Source organism: Chrysemys picta, chromosome 10 (assembly GCF_011386835.1).
Source record: "Chrysemys picta bellii isolate R12L10 chromosome 10, ASM1138683v2, whole genome shotgun sequence".
Taxonomy (NCBI): domain Eukaryota; kingdom Metazoa; phylum Chordata; order Testudines; family Emydidae; genus Chrysemys; species Chrysemys picta.
In genome coordinates, this window is record NC_088800.1 from 72,531,891 (window position 1) to 72,558,172 (window position 26,282).

General features: G+C 44.4%; 1 protein-coding gene across 1 annotated transcript in view; it reads left to right on the top strand.

Moving 5' to 3' along the window:
• Positions 1–26,282, top strand: part of POLR3E (RNA polymerase III subunit E) — a 38,380-nt gene that overhangs the window by 3,545 nt on the left and 8,553 nt on the right. The window contains exons 2-18 of the mRNA XM_005304723.4: positions 3,403–3,483; positions 4,781–4,831; positions 7,004–7,081; positions 8,888–9,003; positions 11,686–11,768; positions 12,848–12,955; positions 13,943–13,992; positions 14,347–14,466; positions 14,931–15,016; positions 16,582–16,626; positions 16,710–16,801; positions 17,712–17,832; positions 20,378–20,459; positions 22,471–22,530; positions 23,427–23,584; positions 23,884–23,948; positions 25,484–25,980. Coding sequence (XP_005304780.1) covers positions 3,448–3,483; positions 4,781–4,831; positions 7,004–7,081; positions 8,888–9,003; positions 11,686–11,768; positions 12,848–12,955; positions 13,943–13,992; positions 14,347–14,466; positions 14,931–15,016; positions 16,582–16,626; positions 16,710–16,801; positions 17,712–17,832; positions 20,378–20,459; positions 22,471–22,530; positions 23,427–23,584; positions 23,884–23,948; positions 25,484–25,980 — 1,848 coding nt within the window. The 5' untranslated portion in view covers positions 3,403–3,447. The remainder of the gene's footprint in view (positions 1–3,402; positions 3,484–4,780; positions 4,832–7,003; positions 7,082–8,887; positions 9,004–11,685; positions 11,769–12,847; positions 12,956–13,942; positions 13,993–14,346; positions 14,467–14,930; positions 15,017–16,581; positions 16,627–16,709; positions 16,802–17,711; positions 17,833–20,377; positions 20,460–22,470; positions 22,531–23,426; positions 23,585–23,883; positions 23,949–25,483; positions 25,981–26,282) is intronic.

Consider the following 26,282-nt stretch of genomic DNA (forward strand, 5'->3'; position numbering starts at 1 on the left):
AACTTTCAGGTAAATTGGAGCATATTAAACTTGCCATTAAAATATATGAACAATGTGTGCCCACATGTAATTGATGAAAATGACTACAGTCGTGCACGCTCTTAGTATCTTGCTTTTACCCATGGTATATTTGCATGATCAGCAATGTGATCCTGGACACAACCTCTTTCCAGAGGCACAGGATACACAGGAAGTCCCATGGCCTGGGGATTAGAGGGTTGCCTGGGGTGGTAATTCCAATTTGGATAGGATTTTCTTTAAACTTTATTTGTTAATTTTTAAAACTTCCTTTATTGATTTGAGGCTACCATGCGCCCTACCAGACTGATAGAGGCCGCTATGGGCTGCCATTTATTGATAACTATTGGATTAATTAAACATGTTCTATTGCGATGGCAGCCTAAATAAACCTTGCTTATTTTGTTTATGGTGTTGGAGAGACAGTCACTGCTCCATTTGAGGGCCCTGATCTACAATGAGACTTTGGCATTTCAGTGCACAGCATCGGAGTTGCTAGAAAATCACAGGAACAGGGCGATCCACAAAGCCTGAGTTAGGGCCAATGAATGGGGAGAGATAAGGGCCTTACAATGGGATCCACAAAAGCCAGCACGCTAGGTGGGGAGCTGCCTAAACTAGCCAGTGGGAGATGCTGATGATGGTGGGCTAAGCCATGCCCCTCTCTGAGATAGGCGCCTATCTCTGCTTAGCAATCCACAAACAGGAACTTGCCACCTGGCAGTTTAGATGCCTGTGGGGTGTCTTCTGGGAATGAGTGAGGTGTCTGCTTCACTCTGCACAAAACAGCCGGAGGAGGAGGTAGTGCTTAGGGTGACCAGACAGCAAGTGTGAAAATTCAGGACAAGGGGTGAGGAGTAATAGGAGCCTATATAAGAAAAAGACCCAAAAATCAGGACTGTCCCTATAAAATCAGGACATCTGGTCACCCTAGTAGTGCTGCCCCTCCAACACTATAACTTCTAGCCCAGTGGTTAGAGCACTTGTCTGGGATTTGGGGGCTACAGGTTCAATCCCCACCCTCTCCTTGGTAGAGGGGAAGAAAGGATTGGAACGGGATCTCCTATCTCTCTAACCACTGGGCTGTAGGATAGCTTGATGTGGGGCTTCCTCACTGTCCTGTCCAAGCTGCTCCACTGAGGATGAAGAATGAGTGATTGGAGCAGAGGGACTGGACTCTGGGTCTCTCACCTCCCAAGTGGGTGCCCAGAGCCCTGGACTACAGCGTCTCTCTCTCTCTCTCTCTCACTCTCTCTCTCTGGCCCAATGACTGATTCACTGTGGATAAATACTTACATAGACCTTGGGCAAGAGAGTCCACTGTAGTCCAGTGGTTTGGGCATCTAAATCCTTTTGTGGATCTGGGCCCTGGCTCCTTCCACAGCCCATCAACAACCCTCCATGACTATGCCAGCCTGGAGATCTCTACTGAGCTCAAGGTCTTAACTCTGATTCCCCTCAGGTGGCCACCCATAAACATTCATGTTCAGTAAGGGCCAGCTGCTACCAGGTGCTGAAGACTTTTTTAACTTTTGGTAACTTAAACGGGAGCAGAGAGAGCTCAGTATCTTGCAGAATAGGAACTTGAATGACACCTTTGGAAGTGTCATTTTATCGTTGCCTCTCTTTTGGGGGGAAGCTTGCTGAGAACACTCATTTTCTATCCCTGGTCTTGCTTTGCTCCTTTCGACACACACAATTAATTCTCCTTGCACAATTCCATGAGGTACATTTGGGTTGATAAGATCAGAGATGTGAGGTGGTAAGACCTTGGGCTGCAGATATTTTCAGAGGCACAAAAGAGAGGCTGAGAAATGTGTGTCAGACTGAGAATTCTCATTCAAACATGTTAGTTTTTAATTTCCTACCATCTGAAGTGCAGTAAATACATACAGTCACTGGACATTTATGCAGTGCAGTGTCCATGTGCCAGTCAGTTACAATGCATTCATAACCTAAAATTAGGCTTGGCAGAATTCGATATAAATCGAGCGACATCAGTAAATGTCGATTTCAGCTGACACCCTCCCACCAACTGTTACCTATTGATATTTTTTTCATCTATTTCAGGGTAACAGTCATTTGGAGTGCAGCCCCCCCCCCCCCACCTCTTGCACCGGGAGGGCTCTGGTGTCACTTCTCCAGTGGCAGTGTAGGGCACCCTCTGCAGCTCTGCTGTCACGGCCTCAATCCCATGACAGTGGGGCTTCAGCAGGCTCCCTGCATGGCCACAGGGATGATGATACATGATCCTTGGAGGCATAAGTTGTGGGGAACGCTGCAATCCTGGCCTGGTGAAGCAGAGACCATCCCAGGCCAGCACTGTGATGAGGAGGAGTTTGAGCCCTTGGCTGTGGGGGAAGCCGCCTTGCTGCTGAATGGCTCTGTCCCCAGTCAGGAGCTGTTCCATAGCAGGGTATCCTCCTCTGCAGCCAGGACTTGCCCCCCTCCTCACAGCCCTGGCCAGAGGGTCTTTGCTTCGACCCACCAAGATCAGGGCCGACGAGGGGGGGGGGGGGGGGAGAAGCCAGTACAAATTACCGGGGCCCGACGGTCTGGAAGGGGGCCTGGCTCCCTCCCCCCCCCCCCCCCCCCCCTCGTTGGCCCTGTTTAGCCGGTCCACCCTTGCTGGAGGCCCAAAAATATTTTTTCACCGGGGCCCGAACCCGCTCTCGGCGGCCCTGACCAAGACCACAGCTTCTTCCACACCTTGCACCATCAGAAATCACCAGCCTTGCAGCCATGCTGGGAACCTGTGCAGCTCTGCTGTCATGGCCCCGTTCACGCACTCACCAGCCAGGAGTTTAGGATCTGTCCCTGGACAGGAACTGTTCAGCAGCAACCCACAGCAAGGGTTTTGTTGTCGCCTTTGTAGTCCTGGCTGTGGGTCTCTGCTGTACAAGGCCAGGACCACAGCCTTCCCCTCACCTTGCGCCCTGGTGTCTTGGGCCCCTTGGCCGTGCAGGGCGTCCCCTGCAGCCCCGCTGTCAGTGCTGTCCTAATCCTGGTCCTATCTCCCCCTCATTTCCTGCAACTGTAAAATAAAAATAGTTTAAAAATAAAAAAAAATCTTAAATAACAATCAATATTAATTGTCAACATTAGGAAAAAAATTGAATTCTGCCAAGCCTAATTAAAATACATACTGTACAAAAGTGTCATAGCCAGCAAAAGAGGAGGAAGGAAGAAATAAGACCACACAAATTTATTCCCCATAATCTGCTTTCCAAAAAATAAAATTCCCTTCAATTGAAAGGAACTCAAACAGTGTGTGAACAAGGAAAGATCCTAGGCTGCACATGGTACACAAGATGGAAATTATGAATGGGGGAACTATAGCTCTTACAAAACCATCCTTGATACAGTACTTTTCCTCTCTTTCAGATTGTGCTAAGGAAGGACCTGAAACATTGCTTTTCCCATTTTAGCATGGCAAATGAAGAAGATGACCCAATTATACAAGAGGTAAATTTACATTGGGTCATTAGTGAGTGTATGGTTTTCTTGAAATTTGTTTTTCTTAGCCTTTTGCACTCTGAAAGAATGTTTCCCTGGGTTTAACTGGCATCTGATGCTCAAAAACCTACAGTACCTGAAGGAAATAGGTGGTCTGAACCCAGGATCAAGTGTACAGGTGTCCTCATTGCCAAAATAAATTGGCACTCTTGTGGGCAGACCTGGCATGGAGAACTGTTCTAGCCTTTGACCCCTGGGGTTGTGTTCCAAGTCAGGGATGAGGAACATTGATGGGTCAGCATTTTGAAGCTAGCATCACTGCTTTATCTGTTCCGTGGATAAATACAGGATCAGTCTCCAGATTTATCATCTGGCATCTTTTATGTGCACTAAATTTCACTTTGGAAAGTTAGAACAATTTTAAATAGAATTACTCTTCTGGATTTAGAAGCTTATAAAAATGAAATTACTGGTAAATGTGTTCACTGCTCCTGCTAAAACAAACAGTTGAGGTCTGGTTCTACTCTGAAAGGAGTTTTGGTCCATTCTGCTTTTAAAAGGATCATCATAGTGGCTGTGGTGTCCTATTGATTTTTGATGTGAATTCATACACAAGGGCCACTATGAAGGTGCCAGGAAAGGGAAGGTATTCGGGGAGGGGATGTGGCCAGCAGGAGTGGGAGCTGACAGGATCACATAAGTTCCCAAAATGGCTGCCATTCTGTGGCAGTGCCCACTTGTGATATTCATAAAACCTCCATAAATTCTAGGTATTTGTGGCAAAGAGCTGTAATGGGACAGATATGGTGTTCTGAGCATGTTCATCCCATCTCTCATTTTTAATTTTGCCTTTATGAAATGGTCTTAGTTAGATACTCACCTTACATTCACTATTAGCAAAGAGACACATGAGTTTCTTCTAGAGCTGTGTGATACTATGGTATTAGGTTCACACAAACCCCAATGAGAACCATTTTCCCTTGTCCCAGGAGAGGTGTGTTGGCCATGCCCTGAGTTTGCTTTGAGAGACCCCCAACACTCAGCCAAAGCCACTGACCTCTGCGTTGTGTCATGGCAAAAATATACAAAATTGCTGAGTTTCGTGTGGAAAATTAGCAGAGGTTGGGTTTGCCAAAAGATTCATGGTCCTGACTTAGGTTCAGCATTCATAGTGAAACCCTAAACTAGGCAAGTTTCTCCCAGCTGTAGTAACTTGAGAACAGATGGCTGCATTTTCAGTAATGTCTGAGGGCATCAGTAATCGTAGCTTTCAGTCTGGTTAAACTTGTTTATTTTGCTTTGTTAGATTGACGTGTACCTGGCCAAAAGCCTGTCGGAGAAGCTGTATATGTTCCAGGTATTCCAGATGACTTCTTGGATATAATTTTTAAAGAATAATTATTTCATAAAGCAGTAACTTCTCTTAATGTTAACATAGATCCTAACAGCTCCTAGCATGCCCTAGTACAGAGGTGGACAAACTACGTCCCACGAGCCACATCTGGCCTGCGGGACCGTCCTGCCTGGCCCCCGAGCTCCTAACCAGGGAGGCTCGCCCCCGGTTCCTCCCCTGCTGTCCTCCCTCCCCTGCAGACTCAGCCTGTTGGCTCCGCTGCTGGCACAATGCTCTGGGCAGCGGAGCTCCGGGCTCTGCAGCTGCGCTGCCCCAGGAGCTCAGCCTGACCCGGTCTCTGTGCTGCGTGGTGACGGTGGCGTGGCCCGGCTCCAGCCGGGCGGCGTAGCTGTAGCGCCGCCAGCCACCGGTGCTTCAGGCAGCACAGTAAGGGGGCACGGAGCGGGGGGCGGGGGGGGTTGGATAGAGGGCAGGGGAGTTTGGGGTGGTGGTCAGGGGTGGAGTGTGGATAGGGGTCGGGGGGGGGATGGACAAGGGGTTGAATGGGGGCAGGGGTCCCGGGGGGGGGCAGTCAGGAAGGAGGGGGGGGTTGGATGGGGCAGGAGTCCTGGGGGGGCCGTCAGGAATGAGAGGAGGAGTTGGATGGGGTGGCGGTGGTCTGGGGATAGGGAGCGGGGGTGTGTGGATAGGGCAGGGGTCCCAGAGGGGCCGTCAAGGAACGGGGGGGGGGGGTTGGATGGGGCAGGAGTGCCAGGGGGGAGGGGTGCATATAGGAGGTGGGGACTAGGCCACGACCCCCTCCCCTAACCGGCCCTCCATACAATTTACGAAACCCGATGCGGCCCTCAGGCCAAAAAGTTTGCCTGCCCCTGCCCTAGTATGACTTCTACTGGGTGATACTGGGCAGTTTCACTTGCTATGCTGTTTCCTGTGTGTTAGCACCTATTGGCAGTGCAAGGGTTTGTGACTAGCGTGGCAGCATTTGATGGATTTCCCAAAGAAGTTTCTTGCATGGGGCTGCAGACCTGGCTCAGCGTTGGGTTTAGGTGGGCCTGTTTAGGCCTTGGGCCATTCAAACACATAGTATAGTGCCAAAAGAAGGGATGGCTGGTGAAAGGGCAGAGAAAGAGAAACTGCAGTGGGTAGTAGAGAGAGTTGCTTACCTCCCTGTATTGAAAAGAATTTTGGCTTCTCTGCTTTTGATATTATTAATTGATACATCTATGAAGCAGTTTAACTCTGTATTGATGCTCCTAAGATTTATGGTCATAATTCCAGTTAATGAGAGCACTCTTTTACCAAAAGAAGTTGGTCCAATAAAAGATATTACCTCACCCAGTTTGTCTCGCTAATATCCTGGGTCTGACTCAGCTACAATAACACTGCAAACATCTCCCATGTGTTATGGAGGAAGCAGTCACTTAGGCTAGGTCTACACTACCCGCCTGAATCGGCGGGTAGAAATCGATCTCTCGGGGATCGAATTATCGCGTCTCGTCGGGACGCAACAATCGATCCCCGAATCGACGCTCTTACTCCACCAGTGGAGGTGGGAGTAAGCGCCGTCGACGGGGAGCCGCAGAGGTCGATTTTGCCGCCATCCTCACAGCGGGGTAAGTCGGCTCCGATACGTCGAATTCAGCTACGCTATTTGCGTAGCTGAATTTGCGTATCTTAAATCGACACACACACACCCCCGTAGTGAAGACTTGCCCTTAGTGATTAGAGCTGGGAAATGGGAGTCGAGAGATCTGGGTTTGAATTCTTCACTCGGTTACTGAATTCCTAGAAGACCTTGGCCAAGTCACTTAATCTTTCAGTGCCTCATTTTTCCTTCTATGAAATGGGGATATTAATATTCACCCACCTTTTTGTAAAGCACTTTGAGATTCTTGGATAAAAAATTCTATATATCATGGTTCATTGGTAGGGAGTGTTGTGTAGTGGCTAGAGCAAAGGACTGGGAGTTTGGATTTCTGGGCCCTCTTCCCAGCTCTGCCAGTGACTCACCAGACCAGTCAAGTCATTCTTCTGTGCCTTGTAATCATCTGGGAAGTAGATATACATAAGTGGGGTGGGGAAGAGAAGAGTCAGTTAGTTAGTTAGTTAAATTTTTTGTGAAGCATGTTGAGACTTTGCATGAAAGACACTCTGTGAAACATTTTTGTTTTCTAGTATCCTATTCGTCCAGCTTCCATGACGTATGATGATGTGACGCATCTGTCGGCAAAGATAAAACCAAAGCAGCAAAAGGTGGGGCATCATATAATGCTAGTCATCATGTAATGCTAGTGCTTAGGACATATGAATTGTGCTCTGCTGCTAGGTGCTACCGCTATACATATAATTATTAATAATCAGCTGTTGTGGTGATGCAGGCGTTTGTGGTACTGCATCTCTTAGGTTAGTTCTTTGAGTATTTGAGAAATTTTAAAGAGGGCTTTCTCCAGCATGGAGTTTGCTTTGTAGAGAAGTGGATGAAGCAGTGATGCAGACAGGGCTTTGGAGCAGAGCCCAGAGCTGGAGCGCGGAGCAGCTCCGGAGCAGTAGAGCTGCAGGTTTTTGCCTGGAGCTGGAGCGGAGCCGGAGCACAGCTCCAAAGCCCTGGATGCAGAGGATACTCCTTTAGTATAAAAATACTGAAATCCCACCCCTGAGAGCCATTGTAGCTGAGCATGTGATAATTCTAGTTCAGGTTGGGGATGCTTGTGCTAATAATCCATATTTTAAAGAGCATTTTTCATGTGTCTTTATTTCTAGAGCATGTTTGGGTTCTGGTGACGTGCTTTGTATTTTAGTATTAGTGGTAGGGCTTGGTGCTGCTCTCACTTAGGCAAGTGTCAATCAGGAGTAACTCTCGAAATCAATGAGGTTACAGATGTATTGCTAGCGTGAGGGCAGAATCAAGGCTGTAATGTTTAATGGACCTTTCCCAAGGAGAATTCCCCTGTCTGTGTTTCGATAAAGGGCCCTTATTGTGCAGCTCTCTTATTGAAATCTGTGGGAGATCCACATGCCTCTGGAAGCTTGCAGGGTCAGGCCCACGCTCTGCAAGGAGCCATATGCAACCCGGATTCTCCTCTCACATAGTTGTAAATCAGGAGTAACTCCACTGAAGCCAATGGAATTACACTGACATAAAACCACTGTAAGATCAGAACGGGGCTTTTTTGCCACTAGATGGAACATAGTATGGTGTTTCATTGCCCAAATCTTGCGGAAATGCATTGGGCTTCAGAATTTCTGAATAGACCTGGTGGCAGGAGAGATGGAAGGGGACCGGAGAGAGGGAAGGGGGCCGTGGTATTCTTACACAAAGCTGTCTGACAACCTAGTAATAACACAAACACACATGCCAAAAAAAAAAAAAAAAAAAATTGTTTTCAAGACTGCCTAAGGGCACTTAGGCTCTCCACTCCCATTAATTGTTCCTCCAAATCCCATGTAAAATCTCAGACATATTGCCCAAATTCTGCCCTCCAGTGGCTATGTATATTTCTATTGATGTCGATGAGAATTATGAGCTGCTTTTGAGAGGCAGAGTTTGGCCATTAAACATCCACCTATACTTGGGTATGACGCACTGGAAAGGAGTGTGAGAAGAACACCTAAAGAAGGTGCCGTGTAATAGATTTGCTGACATAACGTTGAGAGCGGCAGGGCTTGGGCAGCTGTAACTCTGAGCATGTTATGTGTGCTATTTTCAGAAAAAAAAAATTGGTGATGTAAAGGGAGAGTCTTGAATTTTGGTCCTCCACCTACAGTGTAAATGATACATTTTCAAAAGCCGTTCCTGAAGTACAGCTCAAATACAGTAGCTTTCGTTGGGCGTCTGCAAATGACACTGATATACAGCATGACAGTCCTGCAGAGACTCAAGCACCTGCTTGATCTTATGTAGGTGATTTGTCCTATTGACTTTAACGGGGCTGCTTATAGGCATAATGTTAAACATATGTTCGTCTTTGTGAGACGAACCTAAGGTTGGTTGAAGATGGATGAATATTTGGTGATTACGCTATGCTAATTATTGGTGCCTTCTTAATTATTGGTGATTAGGTTGAACTTGAAATGGCCATTGATACTTTGAATCCCAACTACTGTCGCAGCAAAGGAGAACAGATCGCTCTCAATGTGGATGGTACCTGCACAGATGAAACTAGTACCTATTCCTCGTAGGTATCCTCTTTGCTCTGACATTCTTTTCTAGTAGATGGTCAGCTTTCCCACCAAGCTTTTAGGGAAGAGGCTGAGCAAGCAAATATGCAATCTGAAGGCCTGTTGTAATGATTTCAAGGACCAAAAAAGTTAAAGGTGTTTATAAACTCCTTCTCTGTTCAGCATTAAAACAGTGACACTTAGGTTTTGGGTTTTCTCTACAGAGGCCTTGGCTTACTCAGTTTCTAGCAAACACCCAAAACCATGCCTTGTTAATTTGGAAGTTTATTGATCGAACACAAGGAAGAAGAAGAAATTAAAACAGACATTTATATTGAAACTGAAATGGAATGACACTGCAAAACAGACTTAAATAAAACGTATTAAAGTCTCTCTCCTTTTGCAGATAAAATATCAGTCCTATTTTCGTTAATAACCGTTCTTTGATTAAAAGGAAGGTTTAATTTTACTGTCAGTCCTGATGTGCAAAGGATATTCACTTCTCCTGTGTTTAACAAACAGACAGACACAAGGTGGAGAAGAGGCAGGATAGAAAAGGTGGGGGAAATACAGCTTTTGTTGGTGTTTTTGGAACACCAGCCAACTGGTCAATTGTGAATGGATACTTTGGCTGGCAGGTGACCATGACACCTAGTGCCTGGACCCTGATTCACATTCAGGTCAGGGATGTCATCTGATTGGGTCATTTCTCCTTAGACAAGACAGGGCTATGGACATCTCATCTCTTTTTTTGCTGATGTAGTGCAATTTAGGATTCAGTGGAAAACCGCGAGAGATAGGAATTGCGGGCGCAGGCAGAAAGTAACACAAAGAGAAGGGAAACAGAACAGAATCTTAGGTGCCTCTGTGGTGCTGGTAGTTAGGTATCCCCACTGATAGGCTGAGGACTGGATGTCATGATGATATAATGGCTTTCAGGACTCCCAGGTGAAAAACAAAATTCCTTAAAGACGAGTAAGGCCTGCTGGCCTTCCTCTCAGGAAGAATGTCCTTTGGTCTGGTCTGTTGCTTCTGTCCTGGGGTTGGGGAAGGTGAGGTGGGACGAGACTAGCGGAGCTGGGGGATGTTGAGCTGGCATGCACTGGGGAAAGAGATTCCCCCCCCACACACATTTCTTTTTTAAGAACCCAAAGATGAGAAAAATGGGTGGCATAGTTCATCTCATTATTTTGTCCATCAATTAGCTTTATATCCTTCACACCAATTTTGGTCCATTAATTCCTGATCCCATATCTTGTTTATTAAGTCCAACTTCAGCACAGTCCTTGAATCGTGTCGGTAGAGTGAGTTTGTTTGTTAGGACTAATTTAGTCTCTCTCTGTTTTTTTTGCACTTGTTCATAACACCATTATTGAAAATAATTTGACCTATTTTCCATGGTAAATTCCCACACAGGCTAAAAAAAGTTATAGGTTATTCTGACATCTTTTTACATTTCAGCTTACAATTAGGGTTAACTTTCACAATAGGCCCTCTTCCAAATATGGAAAAATTTAGACATTTTAAAATATGTTGCCAAGACTTTCAAAAGTAACTAGTGATTTGGGAGGGGGCTTGGTCAATTTTTGTGTGCCCAACTTAAGACAGCTTTAAGGAGCTTAATTTTCAGGAAATGCTGAACACACCCCCTAAAAAAATATAGCCACAGTATGGTGTCTAAGGTTGGGCACCCAAAAATCACTAGTCATTTTTAAAAATCTTGGTCTATACATTTTGCATTTTAAAAGACACTGTCAACTTGAAATTTTCAGTTTTAAAAAAAAGAGTTAAAAGTAGGTTCAGGTATTTCACCTGTCCCTGAGTCTTGCTACTGATTTTTGTGAATTTTTTTACAGTTCCATTTTTCAGAATGTTTTTTGCTCCCCTGTTGCATCATGAAGGATGCACACAAACAACAGGGGAAACTGGCTGACTGGCTATTCAGGGAAATAGCGAATGTGACTATTCGCAAACTACTGTCGAATCTGCAAAAATTAGAGGCATATTTTTTTCTATCTAATCTCTTTTAGTTGCATAGTCTAAGGGTAGCTTATAATGACAGCAGGTAAAAATAAAACTCGGGCAGGTGTGCAATTAAACTTGGTGGCACTTTCTGCCGTTGGAGAGTGTTATGCCTGAGCCCCTTGGAAAAATGACAAAACAACATCTAAGCCAAATAAATGTATCTCAATGCTATTTCTAGCCATGAGCCATCAAAGCATGGGGGACATATATAAGTCTTGAGCACAAGCTTAAATATTTTGCTGAATTATGGCCTCTCTGGGCCATTGGTAGCTGTTAATGTAACCCAGTAGCTCTCCCAGAGGAAGGATCAAGGTAGCAGAGTAGCTGCTCCAGTGCCCCATGCTCTGGAGTGGCTTCTGCTGTGTAATTCCAGCAGGGCCTCTCTGGATAGCGGAGAAGCCACCACTCAGCACTTTCTAAAGAGCCCCTAATTGAATGAGCACATGGGATAGTTAACATTGTAGTTGGGGAGCTGTAACTTCTGCAGTACCCGTAGTAAATAATGCTGCAGGGTGGGAGATCAGCAAATATACATATAAACATGTATTTTTAAAAGACCGGCAAGTTTAATTACTTCATTTTAGAGAGCAACAACTCTTTGCTTCTGCCCTTTAACACTTGCATGTTTTGTGGTATCTGTCGACTATAGTCATAAAGGTTTAATTTATTTACAGGAAGCTGATGGACAGACAAACTTTCTGCTCTTCACAGGCTGCGAGTAACGTTTCCCGTTATGCTGCTGCTATCTATAGAAAAGGTTATTTTTTTCTCTTCCCCCAACCTTATGAAATAAATCAGTTTTTAAATCTGCAGGGTGTTTGAAATGAGAAAACTGTGTTCTTTGTCTCTAGCAGCCTCTGTTCCTATTTAGTGGCTGTCAATTCCTAATAAATAAGTTACCATGAGTGAGAACTTAACTACTTGGAGTGTTCTAAAGTCCTTGAGATTCCATCAAGGTGTTCTAATGACATTGTAAACAAGGTAACAGTTAGTCGGGCTTGTAGATGCCACCAGAACTCTACCACTGAATTATAGCCTCAAACCATGTACATTGAAGGGGATATTATTTAATATTGTATATAAATTCACTTCTGGCTCTCTATTGCTGTTCTCCCTTACTCCACACATTCTGCTCCTTCATTTGTTCCCCAAACCCTCTCTTGCTTGATATTCTAAAAACCTCTGGGAATACTGATGTCCCAAGAATTTCCTAAAATTGGTATTATATACATTTTTGATGTCACCTTATTCAGAGTTTGCTGTTGTCATAATGATGTAAATACTCATTATTGGTGTGGAAAGCCAGGGGTTGCTGTAAACTTTGGGTGCTGTGGAACCAGCACTGGGTATTGTTCTCCAGTTTGTGGCAGAGATACTTATTTAGAGAAGGGACAAAGAGGCATTACTGATTTCCAGACTCGGTTTAGGCTGTGAGCTTGTGGGTGGGCTTCAAGGCTGAATCACAGGTTGGGATTGGATTAGTACTGATCTTTCATGAACTGTTCTGAGATTTTTGGCCACAAATGGCAGAAATCTTGTCAGATCATCTGACCTTGTGAAATGTGAGTTTGAGCCATATGTTATCCAGAAAATGGGCCTCTTCCAGGCTTGGATCCTACCAAAAAGCAAATTGTAGGGGCAGGTTTGGACCAAGGGGTTCAAATCTGATACCTCTTTGAAATACTAAGCACTGGATTAATCTTCCATTTAAGAGTCTCATATTACATTTAAATTTAGTAAATCTGTTTCTTAAATTTAAACTGTGACATTACAAAGGTGATAGGAAAATGAAAATTGCCAACTGTAGGCCTTGGAAAATAACTTGTAATTTTTCAGGTGAACTTCACCTAACTCCACTACATGGCATTCTACAACTGAGGCCAAGTTTCTCCTACTTGGACAAAGCTGATGCCAAACACCGAGAAAGAGAAGCTGCTAATGAAGGTGAACACATTACAAGCTGTGTTTTCTTTGTTATGGAACAATTTGGTTTCTCTTTAGATTTTGTTATACTGATTTTATGGAGTTACTGGAAAGAGCTGTTCATAGCTGAAAAAACACTGAGCATGTTTTAAAATATAACAATGTATAATTGGCTCAGAGGAACTAATTGTTCCTTTTAACAGTCAGATGAATTAAAGGTCTATAACATGAGACTGTGAACACCTGGACGGTAGAATATAATAATAAAACTTAACAGTACTTTTTTCATTGTGCTGCACAAATATTAGCTCATCCTCTCAAGACTCCTGTCAGTTAAGTGTTGTAACAAATCTGTAGCCACCTAGGTCTTCACAGTTATCGCTGTCCTGCATTCCATGGGCATTTGGAACATCATAACATCAACAGGAATTGAACCTGGATCTTCGTGTACCAAAAGCACAGGCCCCTCTCTCGAGAGCTAAAGGAGACTCTCCATTATGTATTAGCCTTGTAGAGCCTATGCCAGTGATGCATTTCTGATTGCATCCAGTAGAGGGCAGTGGAACAGATATGCAAACTAACCAGTACATTACCATATTGATATCCCTCTTTAATAAATGAGGAAACCAAGATACATAGGTTAAATAACTTACCCAAAGAAGTAGATTCAATGTCAGAGCAAGTTCAATTCCCAGCTCTGCCACAAACTTCCTGTATGATGTTGCGTCAGCCTCTTCAGGTCTCTGTGCCTCAATTTCCCCTGGTGGTGGTAATTTTTCCAAACCTCACAGGAGTGTTTGTTTGTGAGGTGCTCATATAGTGTGGTGGTGAGAGATACAGCTACCAAGGTATTTATATAAATAAAGCTGAGGTGGCTGGCTCCTGGTCCTGTGCTTGGACCATGCCTCTCTCCTGGACTAAGTCTCAGAACAGTCATAAACTCTCTTGTGGCTGCTCCATCTTTGATGATATTTTAAATTTCATTTTCCTGGCTTGTTTTTTTGTCAGCGGGCGATTCGTCCCAGGATGAAGCTGAAGAGGACATCAAGCAAATTACTGTATGTCTGAGATTCCTTATTACTGGTAGTTCAAGAAACTGTGCGTGGAGTATAACAATCCATACTGAGCTGACAGGGTTTAAACCGCAGTTGGTGCTCAGCAGTTAAACCTCCACTTGGGAATGGGAAAGTTGACTATTTAATCAAGTCAACAAGTGAAATAATAAGGGTGGGGCTGTTGCAAAAGAGCATTTCCAGTTCAGCTAGTTCCTAGCTGTCTACCCCTGGCTTTGCCATTCAATGTATTTTCTTTCTATAGCACACACATTTTTGCAGACAATTCCCTGTGCCATTTTAATCTGTATCATTTTGAGAGTTTGGGGCACTGTAGTTAACAGTGATCAAATCTTGCAGGTAAGATTCTCCCGACCAGAGACCGAACAAGCCCGTCAGCGACGTGTTCAGTCCTATGAATTCTTGCAGAAGAGACAAGCTGAAGAGCATTGGGTCCATCTGCATTATTATGGTTTAAGGGTAGGTATGTTCTGGGTGCTCTGGAGGCCTGAATGCTCACGTACCTCAGTAGGTTCTAGTGTCAGCAACATGCATGGGGGCCTGAGTCTGAGGATCAAACCCAGGCCTTTGCTTGTGGGCTGGGCACCTTAAGGCATTAGATAAGGAGTTGCTCAGGGGAATCCAATCAGTTTAATGCCAGGAGTGGTAATCGACTAACAAAAAGTGTAAATGTGTCAGTGTTTTAAAATAATACAAACTCAAGCTTTCCCATGTTGTATCAGTGTCTATGCAGCTGTATGAAAGTAATGCGTCAGTTACCGAGATGTGATGTTTACATAGTGCAATAGCTGCATGTTAGAACAATGAGTATGGGATTTTAATAGTGCTGGAGAGCCTGAGAATGAAGAATTAAACTGTTTGAGATTTGGCACATTTACTGTACATTGCAGTGAGTCTTGCTCTTCCTCCCACACCTTTCTCAGGACAGCCGTTCCGAACATGAGCGCCAGTATTTACTCAGTCAGGGACATGGCATGGCAGAGAATACCGAATTAATTAAATCTCCCAGGTAAAAACTTTGGTCTAGTATCCTATGCAAATTGCAGTAATCTTTAAATATTTGTCAGGTTGTCATATATATTCTTTAAAAGTCTGGCCTGTATTATTAATAACAGTAGTTGTTACAACAGAAAAAATAATTAAAAAAAAAAGTGTTTTGTTTTTTTTTCTTTTCCGTAGTTTGTGGTGGGGGGGTTGGGGTTTTTTGTATTCCACTCAGGCAAGAGAGTGAAACTAGTCATTGCCATTTTTTTAAGTCAGTTTAACTCTAGTTCTTATGCGCTAACACAGTCCTATAATGCAAGGATTACAAACGCAGCTGGGGAAGGTTTAAATCAAAACCAGAAACTATTAAATTAAAAAAAAAAAAGTCAAGAACTCTTATTAATGAGTTTTACAAAATCTATTTTATGATTTTTAATAGAGACTTAAATTACTTGAAGTGACTGTTTTTCAGCTTCAGATTCGCTTTTTGGTAGCTGTATGGGGGAAAAGTTTATATGGTGGTTACAGGAATCTGTCCAGACTGCAATAATTAATGTGGTTTTGCTATAATCTGGGGTAAGCAAGGCCCAATAGTGAGAAAGCAGCAGGACATAGTGTTTTGCACTTATGGTGTTGGTGAGTTATTTTAAAAATTTGGCATCTTGTTGAACTGTCCTGTCTATGAAAAATTCTTAGGGCCAGATTCTGTCCTCAGTCACACTGAAGTGGATGAGTATTGCACAGGTGGAATAGAGGAGAGAATCTGGCCTGTTCTTACTGTAGTACCTGAGTGCCTCAGAGTCTTTAATGTACTACCGTCACAACACTGCTATGAGGTAGGGAAGTGCTATTATCCCCCATTTTATAAATGGGGAGCTGAGACACAAAGGGCATGTCTACACTACAATTAAAAATCCACGGCTTGTCCATGCCAACTGACTCGGGCTAAGGGGCTGTTTAATTCTGATACTAGGGCTTGGGTAGCAGCATGAGCACTGGGACCCTTTCACCTTGCAGGGTCCAGAGACTGAGCTGCAGTCTGAGCCTGAACATCTACACTGCAATTAAACAGCCCCTTAGCCTGAGACCCGCAACCCGAGTCAGCTGGCGCACGCTAGTTGTGGGTGTCTAATTACAGTGTAGACATGCTCAGAGAGGCTAAGTGACTTGCCCAAGGTCAGTAAATGTGTGGCAGAGCAGGGAATGGAATCCTGGTCTCCAAAGTCTCAGTCTAGTGCACCAATGACTGCACCATCCTTCCTCACCTTAACTAAATTTAAGGAACGTGATGTAGAAATCTTTATCAGTGGTTACTGGTAACAGAATGAATTTAGTGATTTTGATTTCTTGCAGAACGCTAAAAATCGTAGTTATCAGTTGTAAGCAAACGTTCTCAGTGTATATAACTACAGTCTTCATACATTTCTCCAGCACTGAATTTCCTTGAAAAGGAAAAAAGGCCTTGGAAGCTAATATTTACTTTGTAGATTTCACATATATAAGATTGCACTAAGCAGGAAATCATTGTACATTAGCCTAGAAAATCCTAATACAAGTATTTTAAGGCTGATACATTTTCTTTTCCCTTAGTGAATACTTAATGATGCTGATGCCTCCGAATGTAGAAGAAGAGAAGTAAGTGTTTGCATGGAATGTCCTAACCTCACATTGGCTGGATGTTGTTTTTCATTGGCTACAGTTCTGCTTGTTTATTTCAGAGACAAACCTGTGGCTCCAAGCAATGTGCTTTCTATGGCACAGCTGAGAACTTTACCTCTTGCTGATCAGATTAAGATCCTGATGAAGAATGGTATGTGATATTTTTAAAACATTCCACTTCCGCACGTCCTTTCATGACCTCAGACGTACCCTCCTTTTCCTCAAATAAGTAGCCTTTCCTGGCAGTGTCTGTGCTGTCGTCCTACAGGGCTGAGAGTCTGTGTGGCCCTTTGTTTCTAGGGCTAAGTCTCAGGCTCTGAATAGTATCTCTTTCACTGCTGATCGAGTACGCCATTCCTCTAGAAGGGAAGATAGACACGTTACTGCTTGGAGAGCTGACACCTGCAATTTGGGCATGTGCAGCCAAAGGAGTACTCCTTGGAATAACTTCCACTCTAACACACTCCTGTTGCTTCCAGGACACACCTGTCTCTGTTGATCCACTGCTGGGTAGTGGGGACTAAGCATGAATTTTAGCTCAGATTTTAATGCAGCCACCTGCCATTTTGGCTTTGTCCTTTCCCTGGAAGGTTTTCAGTAATACGTGCCTCTTGCATGTAGCCTGAGATAGCTTTAGCCCATCTTTCTGGAATTGTAATGATTTGACAATAGCAGGTACTAAAGTTTTTGTCTCTGGGTCTTATTGTCTTGTAAGGTGACTCAATGTCTCTCAAAAAATAGAATGGTATAGATGGTTTCTTTTATCTGTGTGTTAATTTGGGATCAGTTAAGCCAATTAACTTGCACACAACGTTCCCTGACATGTTTTCAATGCATATGCAGACTGACTGAAATGGACTGATTTTTCTAAAGTGCTTTTATTTTTCGGGAGCTGTGAAATATTTTTGACTGCTGATTTCAGTGTAAATAGATGGGAGTCTTTTATATTAAAAAATAAAATGTATGTATCCATTTTTTTAAAAAACAGAAGACCACCTATGAATCTTTAAATAGAACATTGAAAGCATCTTTAAACAACTGTGTTTCATCTTTTCCTTTAGTGAAGGTCATGCCTTTTGCAAACCTCATGAGTTTATTGGGTTCTGGGACCGATTCTACTGCAGTTTTACGCTGTATACAGCAGGTGGCGATGCTAGTCCAGGGAAACTGGGTGGTAAAAAGGTATGCCTTCTGTTCTTTGTTATCGTCGAATGTTAACGTTCCTGTTAGAAGTGGATCAGAACAATGACTTAGAATCCTCACTAACATTTTCCTGCTGTAATGTAGCTGAAAGGACCAGTGTCTGTGCTCAAAAACCTAAGTTACTTAAATACTTGATTAAATTCAATTCTTGTTAGAGTAGTCTGTTATGCAGAAGACAAAGGACTGTTGTTAAATGATCACAGGGCAGAGGCTGAGCTATCTAAAATTGTATCAAACTGGGATAAGATCTGTTTTCTTTGTGTATTGAGCCACTTTAGTTCTTGGGAATAAAAATCTTTATTCCATCAGCACTAGGGTTACCATACGTCCGGTTTTTCCCGGACATGTCCGGCTTTTTGGTAATCAAACCCCCGTCCGGGGGGAATTGCCAAAAAGCCGAACATGTCCCGGAAAAATACCGGCCGGGCACTTCCTCTCCCGCGGCTGCTCTGCTCCTCCCCTGACTCTTCGGCTCTGTTTAAGAGCCGAGCTGCCCGAGCGCTACCGGCTTCGGGCAGCCCCCTTGCCTCCGGACCCCAAGCCACTGGCTGGGCACTTCCCCTCCTGGGCTCCAGCTGCTCTGCTCCGGCGGCGCAGGGTCCGGAGGCAAGGAAGCCGGAGCGCTCAGGCAGCTCGGCTCTTAAACAGAGCCGAAGAGTCAGGGGAGGAGCACAGCAGCCGGAGCCCAGGAGGGGAAGCGCCGGCCGGGGGCGCAGGGTCTGGGGGCTGCCCGGCAAACCGTGAAGCGGTAGCGCTCGGGCAGCCCTTTTTGTGTGGCTGGGAGGGAGGAGGGGGAGTTAGGGCGGGGACTTTGGGGAAGGGGCGGAGTCGGGGGAGGGCAGGGGTGGGAAAGGGGTGGGGCCAGGGCCTGTGGAGTGTCTTTTTTTTTTTTTTAAATATGGTAACCCTAATCAGCACAGGATTCATTACTGGTTTATTGCTGTTGTCACTGAGAGCTGGTCTCGGGAAGCGTTTATCCATTTGATAAATCGAGAGTAGATTGCTGGGTGCACCTGATGTTCATAAAATGGATTCTATTGTAGACACCTTAATCTTTAATACAATAGGGCAGGGGTCCCAATTGCAGTGCCCACGGGCGCCGCGGCGCCCGCTGGGACATCCATGTGCGGCCGCCTGCTGGCCACCGGAAAAGCAGCCGCCAAAATGCCGCCAAGAAGCAGCAACGTCAAGAAGCACTACCACTGAAATGCCTCCGAATTTCAGCGGTGACGCCTCTTGATGACGCTGCTTCATGGTGGCATTTCGGCAGCGACGCTGCTTGACGTTGCCACTTCACGGCGGCATTTCGGCGGTTGCTTGTCCGGCGGCCACGGTCCTCGGCAGGTAGTCGTCCGGCGCCCGCCCCACGGAAAAGGTTGGGGACCACTGCCGTACGGCATCCCAGTGAGGCTGCAGGTCTCAAGAGCCATATCCTTTTCATCCACATGGGATATTACGTGCTGGGAATTGCAGTCTCATCTTTAGGCCACATCTCTGTAAGAAAGATGAGGGTGAACATTAGTCACATTCATTGGCAGCCATTAGCCTGTGGACCACGCTTTGGCCACCCACGACCTAGGGCTGCAGCTGCTACATGAATAGCCTGTACAGGGACACAGATGCACTCTACCTTAAGTCACTCCAGAAAGGAATGCTGTCAGCCGGCTAATGCTGTATACAAGCTCCCAGAATGATGGCACAAGGGTGTTTGTTGTAGCAGTTGCTAGTACTGTTTTATGTGTGTCCGTGGTTGTTATAATACCGTCATCTTCCAAAAGAAAAAAATGTTGGAAGTGTAAGAATAGCCTAACGGAGCCTTTTATTGTGAGGGTGAAAAACAGCTTTTGCCCTGATCAGCTGTGCGGAGTGAAACCCATGATCAGGAGTGACCTTGGGGCTTTGGAGACAGCAAAGATGGAGACCACTTATGATGATGGATGTAATTTAATTAGTCTCACAATCCAAATGGGATGGGGTGGTAAGTGTTCCAGCTGGTGGAATTTATAGCATCTCTCACTTAAAATCCTTGAGTATTAAATTAAAATAAAAATAAAAAGTCTGGTAGATAAATGTTTTGGCTCATGTTACCTTTGGGGATGTGTGGGGAAGCCATGTAGCCCAAAGCATTTGATGACACACTTTTGGACATGTGTGCATTAAGGAAATTCACACCGTCGTAGCTAAGCTGGGGCAGACCCCTAACATAGATGTGATGTACCAGCATACAGTTTACATCTGTGCAGCTTATTTCTGTTTGTTACCAGATTAAACTTCTCTGGTCTAAGCCCCTCTTTGCACTAGTGTGAACTGCAGTGATGTAGTCACACCAGTGTGAATTCTCTTGATGCAGACAGGGCTTTAGCTTCATAGGAATTTGTGTAAAGCCTGCGAACTTAGCTGGATAAAAGGTGTCTTTTGACCAATGAATGGGTGCTTCAGGGCACATACACTCTGTTAAAAATCCTCACTAATAATATTTAGTTGCAATGCATCATAATTAATCATTTCCTCCTTTAATTAACAGTGATGTCCTCTATCCAAAAGATACATCTAGCCCACACAGTGGAGTCCCTGCAGAAGTGCTTTGCAGGGGGAGAGATTTTGTTGTAAGTATAGATTTGCTCTGTTTGTTTTCCTGTGCCAAAACCCAAATAAGGTGAAGCTGGCATAACTAACCACATCATTGCTAAACTGTACTGTTCTTTTGTAATCTGACATTTGTTCCAAAGAAATAATCTCTAAATTACTCCTGAAGGTTTTGTTGAAGGAGTTAAGAGAATCAACATGGAAATATTGATCTAGATTGTCACTTGCTATTCATGTGATTTGTTGACAGGTGTCAGTCAGATCTAGGTGTCCGATCATCTACCTAATAAAAACGGTTATCACATTTAAAATATATGACAAAGACACCATCACGCAGACCCACTTAATGGCACGCTCAGCAGAGAGGCTGATGGAGGCTGAACAGCCTATCACCCTCAGAGGTGGTCCCTCTAGGGCAGAATTGAAGGACCTTTGCAGGGCAATGCTAAGGTCACACACTGTACTTGCTGTGCATCCCCTGTTCAGTAAAAGGGCTTCACTCCCAGAGCTGCTGATCTAGCACCTTTCATGAACAATAAGTGCAAATGTAAATTACGAGTACAAGACTGATTCTCATTCTCTCTCTCTCTCTCTCTCTCTCTAAACCCCAGCAGGGAACAGACTTTTTTACCTAGAGACCGTATTTGTCTTTACAAACAATCTAAGGAGAACTAATCCCTAAATAACTTCAACATTTGCCACGCTCTGTGGCTTCCATCCCTAATGGACAGATATGAGCATGTGACCCTGTCATTTTCCTATTAGAGCCGATCACCCCGATGTTTGCACTCTGCTTAGTTTCATTATTAACTCTCTTGGGCGGTCAGCTGCTGTTAGATTAGTCTCTGTGTGAGCCCAAACGGATGGTAATTAAAATTGACTTTCTGACACATCTTGAAAGCTGCTCAATGTGCTGCCATATGGGAGACCCAGAATCAGGGGTAACTCTTATTACCGGAGGCCTGGGAATTAGGCAGTGGCCGAGAGTGTCACATTTGAAGTTTGGGGGATTCTGGGGACCACGGCACTTAGCTGAGTAGTGGAGCAGCAGTAACACTAGGCCCAGAGGCGGTGGCATGCTCAGCACTCTGGTTGAATAGTGTGCGCCCTGCAGGAAAGCTGGCAGTTTTGGACCTATGAATAGTTGCAAGACGGGTATGTTCACAATTGTCTCCTTTACTGGAGTCAGTCATAGCTTGTGGTTTTAAAGAAGTGTGTGCTAGTGCATCGAGGGCAGCTGTGTCGATTAGTATGTGGGGGGGAGAGAAGCTGAATAAGGTGAAAGGACATACAGTTGCTCGTGATTTTTTTACACCCTAGGCTGTGACAGGGCAGAGAATGGGGGAGGGGAGGAATTGGTAGCAATGAGGCTTTAAATTCCTGCCCCCAACCCTCCAAAATGTATTAAAACCTCCATAAACTGAATGTGTGTGGAGGGGCGGCGCGGCAGCAGGAATCTAAGTGACTGTAATATATTGGTGCAGGGCGACTAAGGGAGGAGATGGGAGTCCTGAAGTGGTTGGCCTATAAAAAGGATATAAACTTCACTATTAGTGGCAGCTCATGGAGATTTCCTCTGGGGCAAGTGGCAAAACACATGGTTTTGGAGCAGAACATCCTAAGTTCTACCCCCGCATATGCCTGTAAAGTCCCAGAATGATAACAATGAGCCTCCTCAATGTTCGTTAGGTTTTTGTCGTGTTTGTTTGTTTTTTTAAACCATGTTTAATGTAGATTTCAGAGGATCTAAGTGCAACTCTCACCACAGCTTCACCAAGGCAAATCTTGGATTTCTCTAGACCTTTTGTTTTGTGTCCTTTCTTATCACTAAAGAAAAATGTCTCCCGGAATAGACCATGCCAGGTCTGTATTTGCCCCAGTTAACCCACTTGCTTGGCTGAGAATTGCCATCCCCTGCATTCTTGAAAGGTTCCTGGTTTCTGGTTATGCCGGTGTCACAACAGTGCGTCTGTTCTTTAGTAGTGCAGCTTCCTAAAATATGTCATTTTCCCCTCCTTTTATTTCCCCCAGATGTGGAAGTTTACACAGGATCGCTGGGTTGTGCGAAAGGAAGTGGCCACTGTCACAAAAGTGAGTGACAATTTTTTCTAAACCAGAGGTGGATGATAAGCAGTGGGTATTGTCAATAGCTGCATTTGTGGCTAATTCACACTGATGCTTGCCTTTCCTCCTAGCACCGCACACTGTGGTGACCCATTTTACTGCTGACTTTAGCACTGACACATTTCACTGCTAATTCCCATTATTGCTAGCCTAGGACAGTGTTGCTTCAGATGTGTATTGCAGAGTGGAGACCGCGAATGAATGACAGAATCAAAGCATTCAGTGTCCTCAGGGGAGGGAAGTTCTTAATTGCTTAAGAGCAACTCAGACACCTGATCGCTGAATCATCTGCTCAGGCATGTTAGTATCTGTAAAGTAAATGGGATTAAAAGTGAAAAAGCTCTGTAAGGATTTTTTAAAAAAATCACACAAAATAAAATGACAGAATGAGTTAATTTTATGTAGGGATTTAATAATCTTACATTCTGAAATTTTCTAGTGCACTTTGCCAGTGGTGGAGATGGATGTGTACATAGAGGGTTGTTTCACCTATAGCTGAAATGCAGCCACCTCTGGGCTTTTAACAGCAACCAAGAAGTCTAAACTTCAGAGAACGTTTAGATATGTGTAATATAATTATCCACAGTGCAGTTTGTTCAGGATATTGGGGATAACTCCCCTAGTTTTGCAAAAAGTGCCGCGGACTATTTAACTACTGCTTAGCTTTAGGTCCCATATGGTCCCTCCTGGTACTGACTCAGAGGGAAGACTGTCTCCTGTTGATTTGCCAGTATCTTTTCTTGGCAGTCTCCTACCCAAACCTTAATCCAGCCCAACTCTGCTTAGTTGGTGAAATCACAGCTCAGTTTTGTATGGCTGCAGATGTGGTTTCCCTGACCCGTTACACTCTTTCTTTCTTTCAGCTTTGCCCGGAAGATGTGAAGGACTTCTTAGAGCACATGTCTGTTGCAAGAATAAACAAAGGCTGGGAATTTCTACTCCCTTATGATGAAGACTTTGTTAAAAAGCATCCAGATGTGGTTCAGAGGCAGAATATGCTGTGGATGGGCATTCAGGCCAAGTAAATGATTTGCTTTATAAATTACAGATGTACAAGTACCAGCTATCCCATGACTATAGATTGTAGCATGGTAATATTTTGATCTGCATTTCCTCTACATAAGGTTGTCCCTTTTAAAGGGTAGTTGTATGATGGGACTGTTCCATGGTTCCCAATTTCACTGGACTGTTGACCATCTCCAAATGCTTTAGCTCCTTTGGCATTTTTGAAAGGCTAAAGCCAAAATGTCTGTGTTCGGGTGTGGGAATGCCAAACTAAAAAAAAAAATACTCTTGTGTATTTTCTCTCTTTAATTTCAGATTAGAAAAGGTCTATAATCTATTAAAGGAACATTTGACACCAAAGAAACAAGATGGACAATCAGGTATATTAATGGTTAAGATCATTATGAAATCTACTCTCCCGTTTGTGTTTCTAGTGTAGTTTTTGTGCTTCACTGTTTGAGAAAGAGAGAGAGAGAGATTTTTTTTTTTTTTTTGCATGAGTCTGCAGTTTCCCTTTGATTGTTTGGGGCAGATTCTGGGCTACGTTAAGGTGATCTTAAACCACCAGGGTGGGACAAAGCAACCTTAAAACTGCCCTATAGGGGCAACTGAGGATTCCCCAGCACAGAGGAATCCATGCATGTAATGTAAAGCTAGTAGAGCTGACTCTACAAACAAACTTCCTCACTCAGGGCAGCGCAGTCCTCCGAGTAGGAAATAATATTTTGGGGGAGGGGGCAGAGCCAGCTCTCTAGTTAGTCTCACCGTTGTGATAGCCCCATAGTTTATAAACCAGTGGAAGTTAGCAGTTCCCCTACTCTGTTCTGCCATGACTGATGATTAAACTACTAGTTTAAGAGGGGGTCTAAGGAGGTACGAGGCCTTCTCTTTTCAAGGCGATTCTCCACTGTTGTTGCCAGTGAAAGTTTAAAGCAGCTGTTCTGTAATCATAAGAGGTTGTGAAAACTTGAGATTCCAGGGAGATTGAACTAAGTACTTGGCTAGTAACCAGACTTTGGAGTCCATGGAGACTGCAAGCAGAACTGACAAATGGACACATGAATACATTTCAATACCCTCTATCTTATCTGGTGGGAAGGATTAGGTGTTGGGTTATTTGGAAAAGAATTAGTAGGCCTAATGGCGTATGTGCTGAGTTATGTGTATGCAGTTTACTATAAAACATAGTGTACTTTATCTTACTCCCTTGGTACTGAAGCTTGCAATTCCTCTGTCACATCCACATTTGCTGAGAATGGATGTACAAAGGTGGCGGGATTAGGGAAGGAGAGCACTCCCCATTTCCAGACCAGGTAATTACTACAGAAAAGAGGTTCTCAATCTCTTTCATGCTATGGACCAAATCCTAATAGAGAAGGTCTGCTGGATTCACAACCTACCCTCTGATTAGTGATCACTCAAATCACTTTCCCATCCATTCTCCCATTTGCAAGCATGGAATATCTGTGTGGTAGCTATAGCAATTGCTCCAGCTGGTTTTCTCCTTGCAACAGATTCTATCGGCATCCAGCCTCTCTTGAAAAATCTTCTCTTGCAAAGATGTCAGGAGTCTAGGGGCACAGGCAGTAATGTGTGTGCAGTTGCTGCAGTTGTACATGCAATTCCTGATTCACACAGGGCTTTAGCACTCGCACAAGCATGTTTTCCCGTGGCCCTGAGCTTTAGACTTCTGAAAAGTCAAGCCCTAAGTATCTTGCTAGCAGTTATTGAAATGGGTCTCTGCTTGTTCAATTATTTTAAAAACAAAATCTAGTCTGAAATCAGTTTGGGGTCTTGGATCTCTGGAGTAAACTGTTCAGTGCCGTTAATTCACTAAGGTCTGTTTAATAAATATACTGCAGAATTTATGTCCAAGATTCTCTGTTAACAGTGTTGTATTCTTGTATCTTACTAGCTCACCCACTTCTGGTTTCTGGGGAACAAAGGGTCAATATGGCTAAAGCAAAAGTCAAACAGAACTATGGGCTGCTGGAGAAAGAGTTGCAAAAGCAAAAGGCAGAGGGCAAAGCAAATGACTCTCCATCCAAGATGGATATTTCCAACGTCCGCATTAAAGAGGAGCCTGTGAGCGATGAGGAGCCTATGGACGCGTCCGCCTATGAAAGTATGAACAATGGCATGGTCAATGGCATCCATTCGGAGGAGAACTCCATGGACTCATTAAACGGCCACTTGCCAGGCGGGTGCACGGATCGAGTTGCACAGGAACTGAAAGCGTTTGTGATGACGACATTTAAGAAACAGTTTGTTCTCACTCTGAGTGAGCTTAAACGGTTATTTAATCTTCACTTAGCCAGTCTGCCCCCAGGACACACGTTGTTTAGTGGCATTTCAGACAAAATGTTACAAGACATGGTATTGGACACTGGCTGCAAACAGATTTTGGTGCCTGTAAGTATCCTCTTTATATTGTACAGGTGGGGAAGGGCACAAGTGCTGAGTGGCTGGGGTGCTTTTAAACATACCATGACCTACACAGTGCCTCCACACTGTGTGGTTGGGGCAGATATCCCTCTGAGCAGCTGCCCCGGTACCTCGGCCCATTGAAACTGGGGCTTTGTCTGGCTGACTTCCTGCTTCCCAAAATCTTTGCTTGAGTGCTGGCCCCCTGCAGTGCTCTCCTGGTCAGCATAAAGGAACTCAGAGGTACAGGTTCCTATGGACTGGACCCCAGTGCTTCACTACTTGTTATC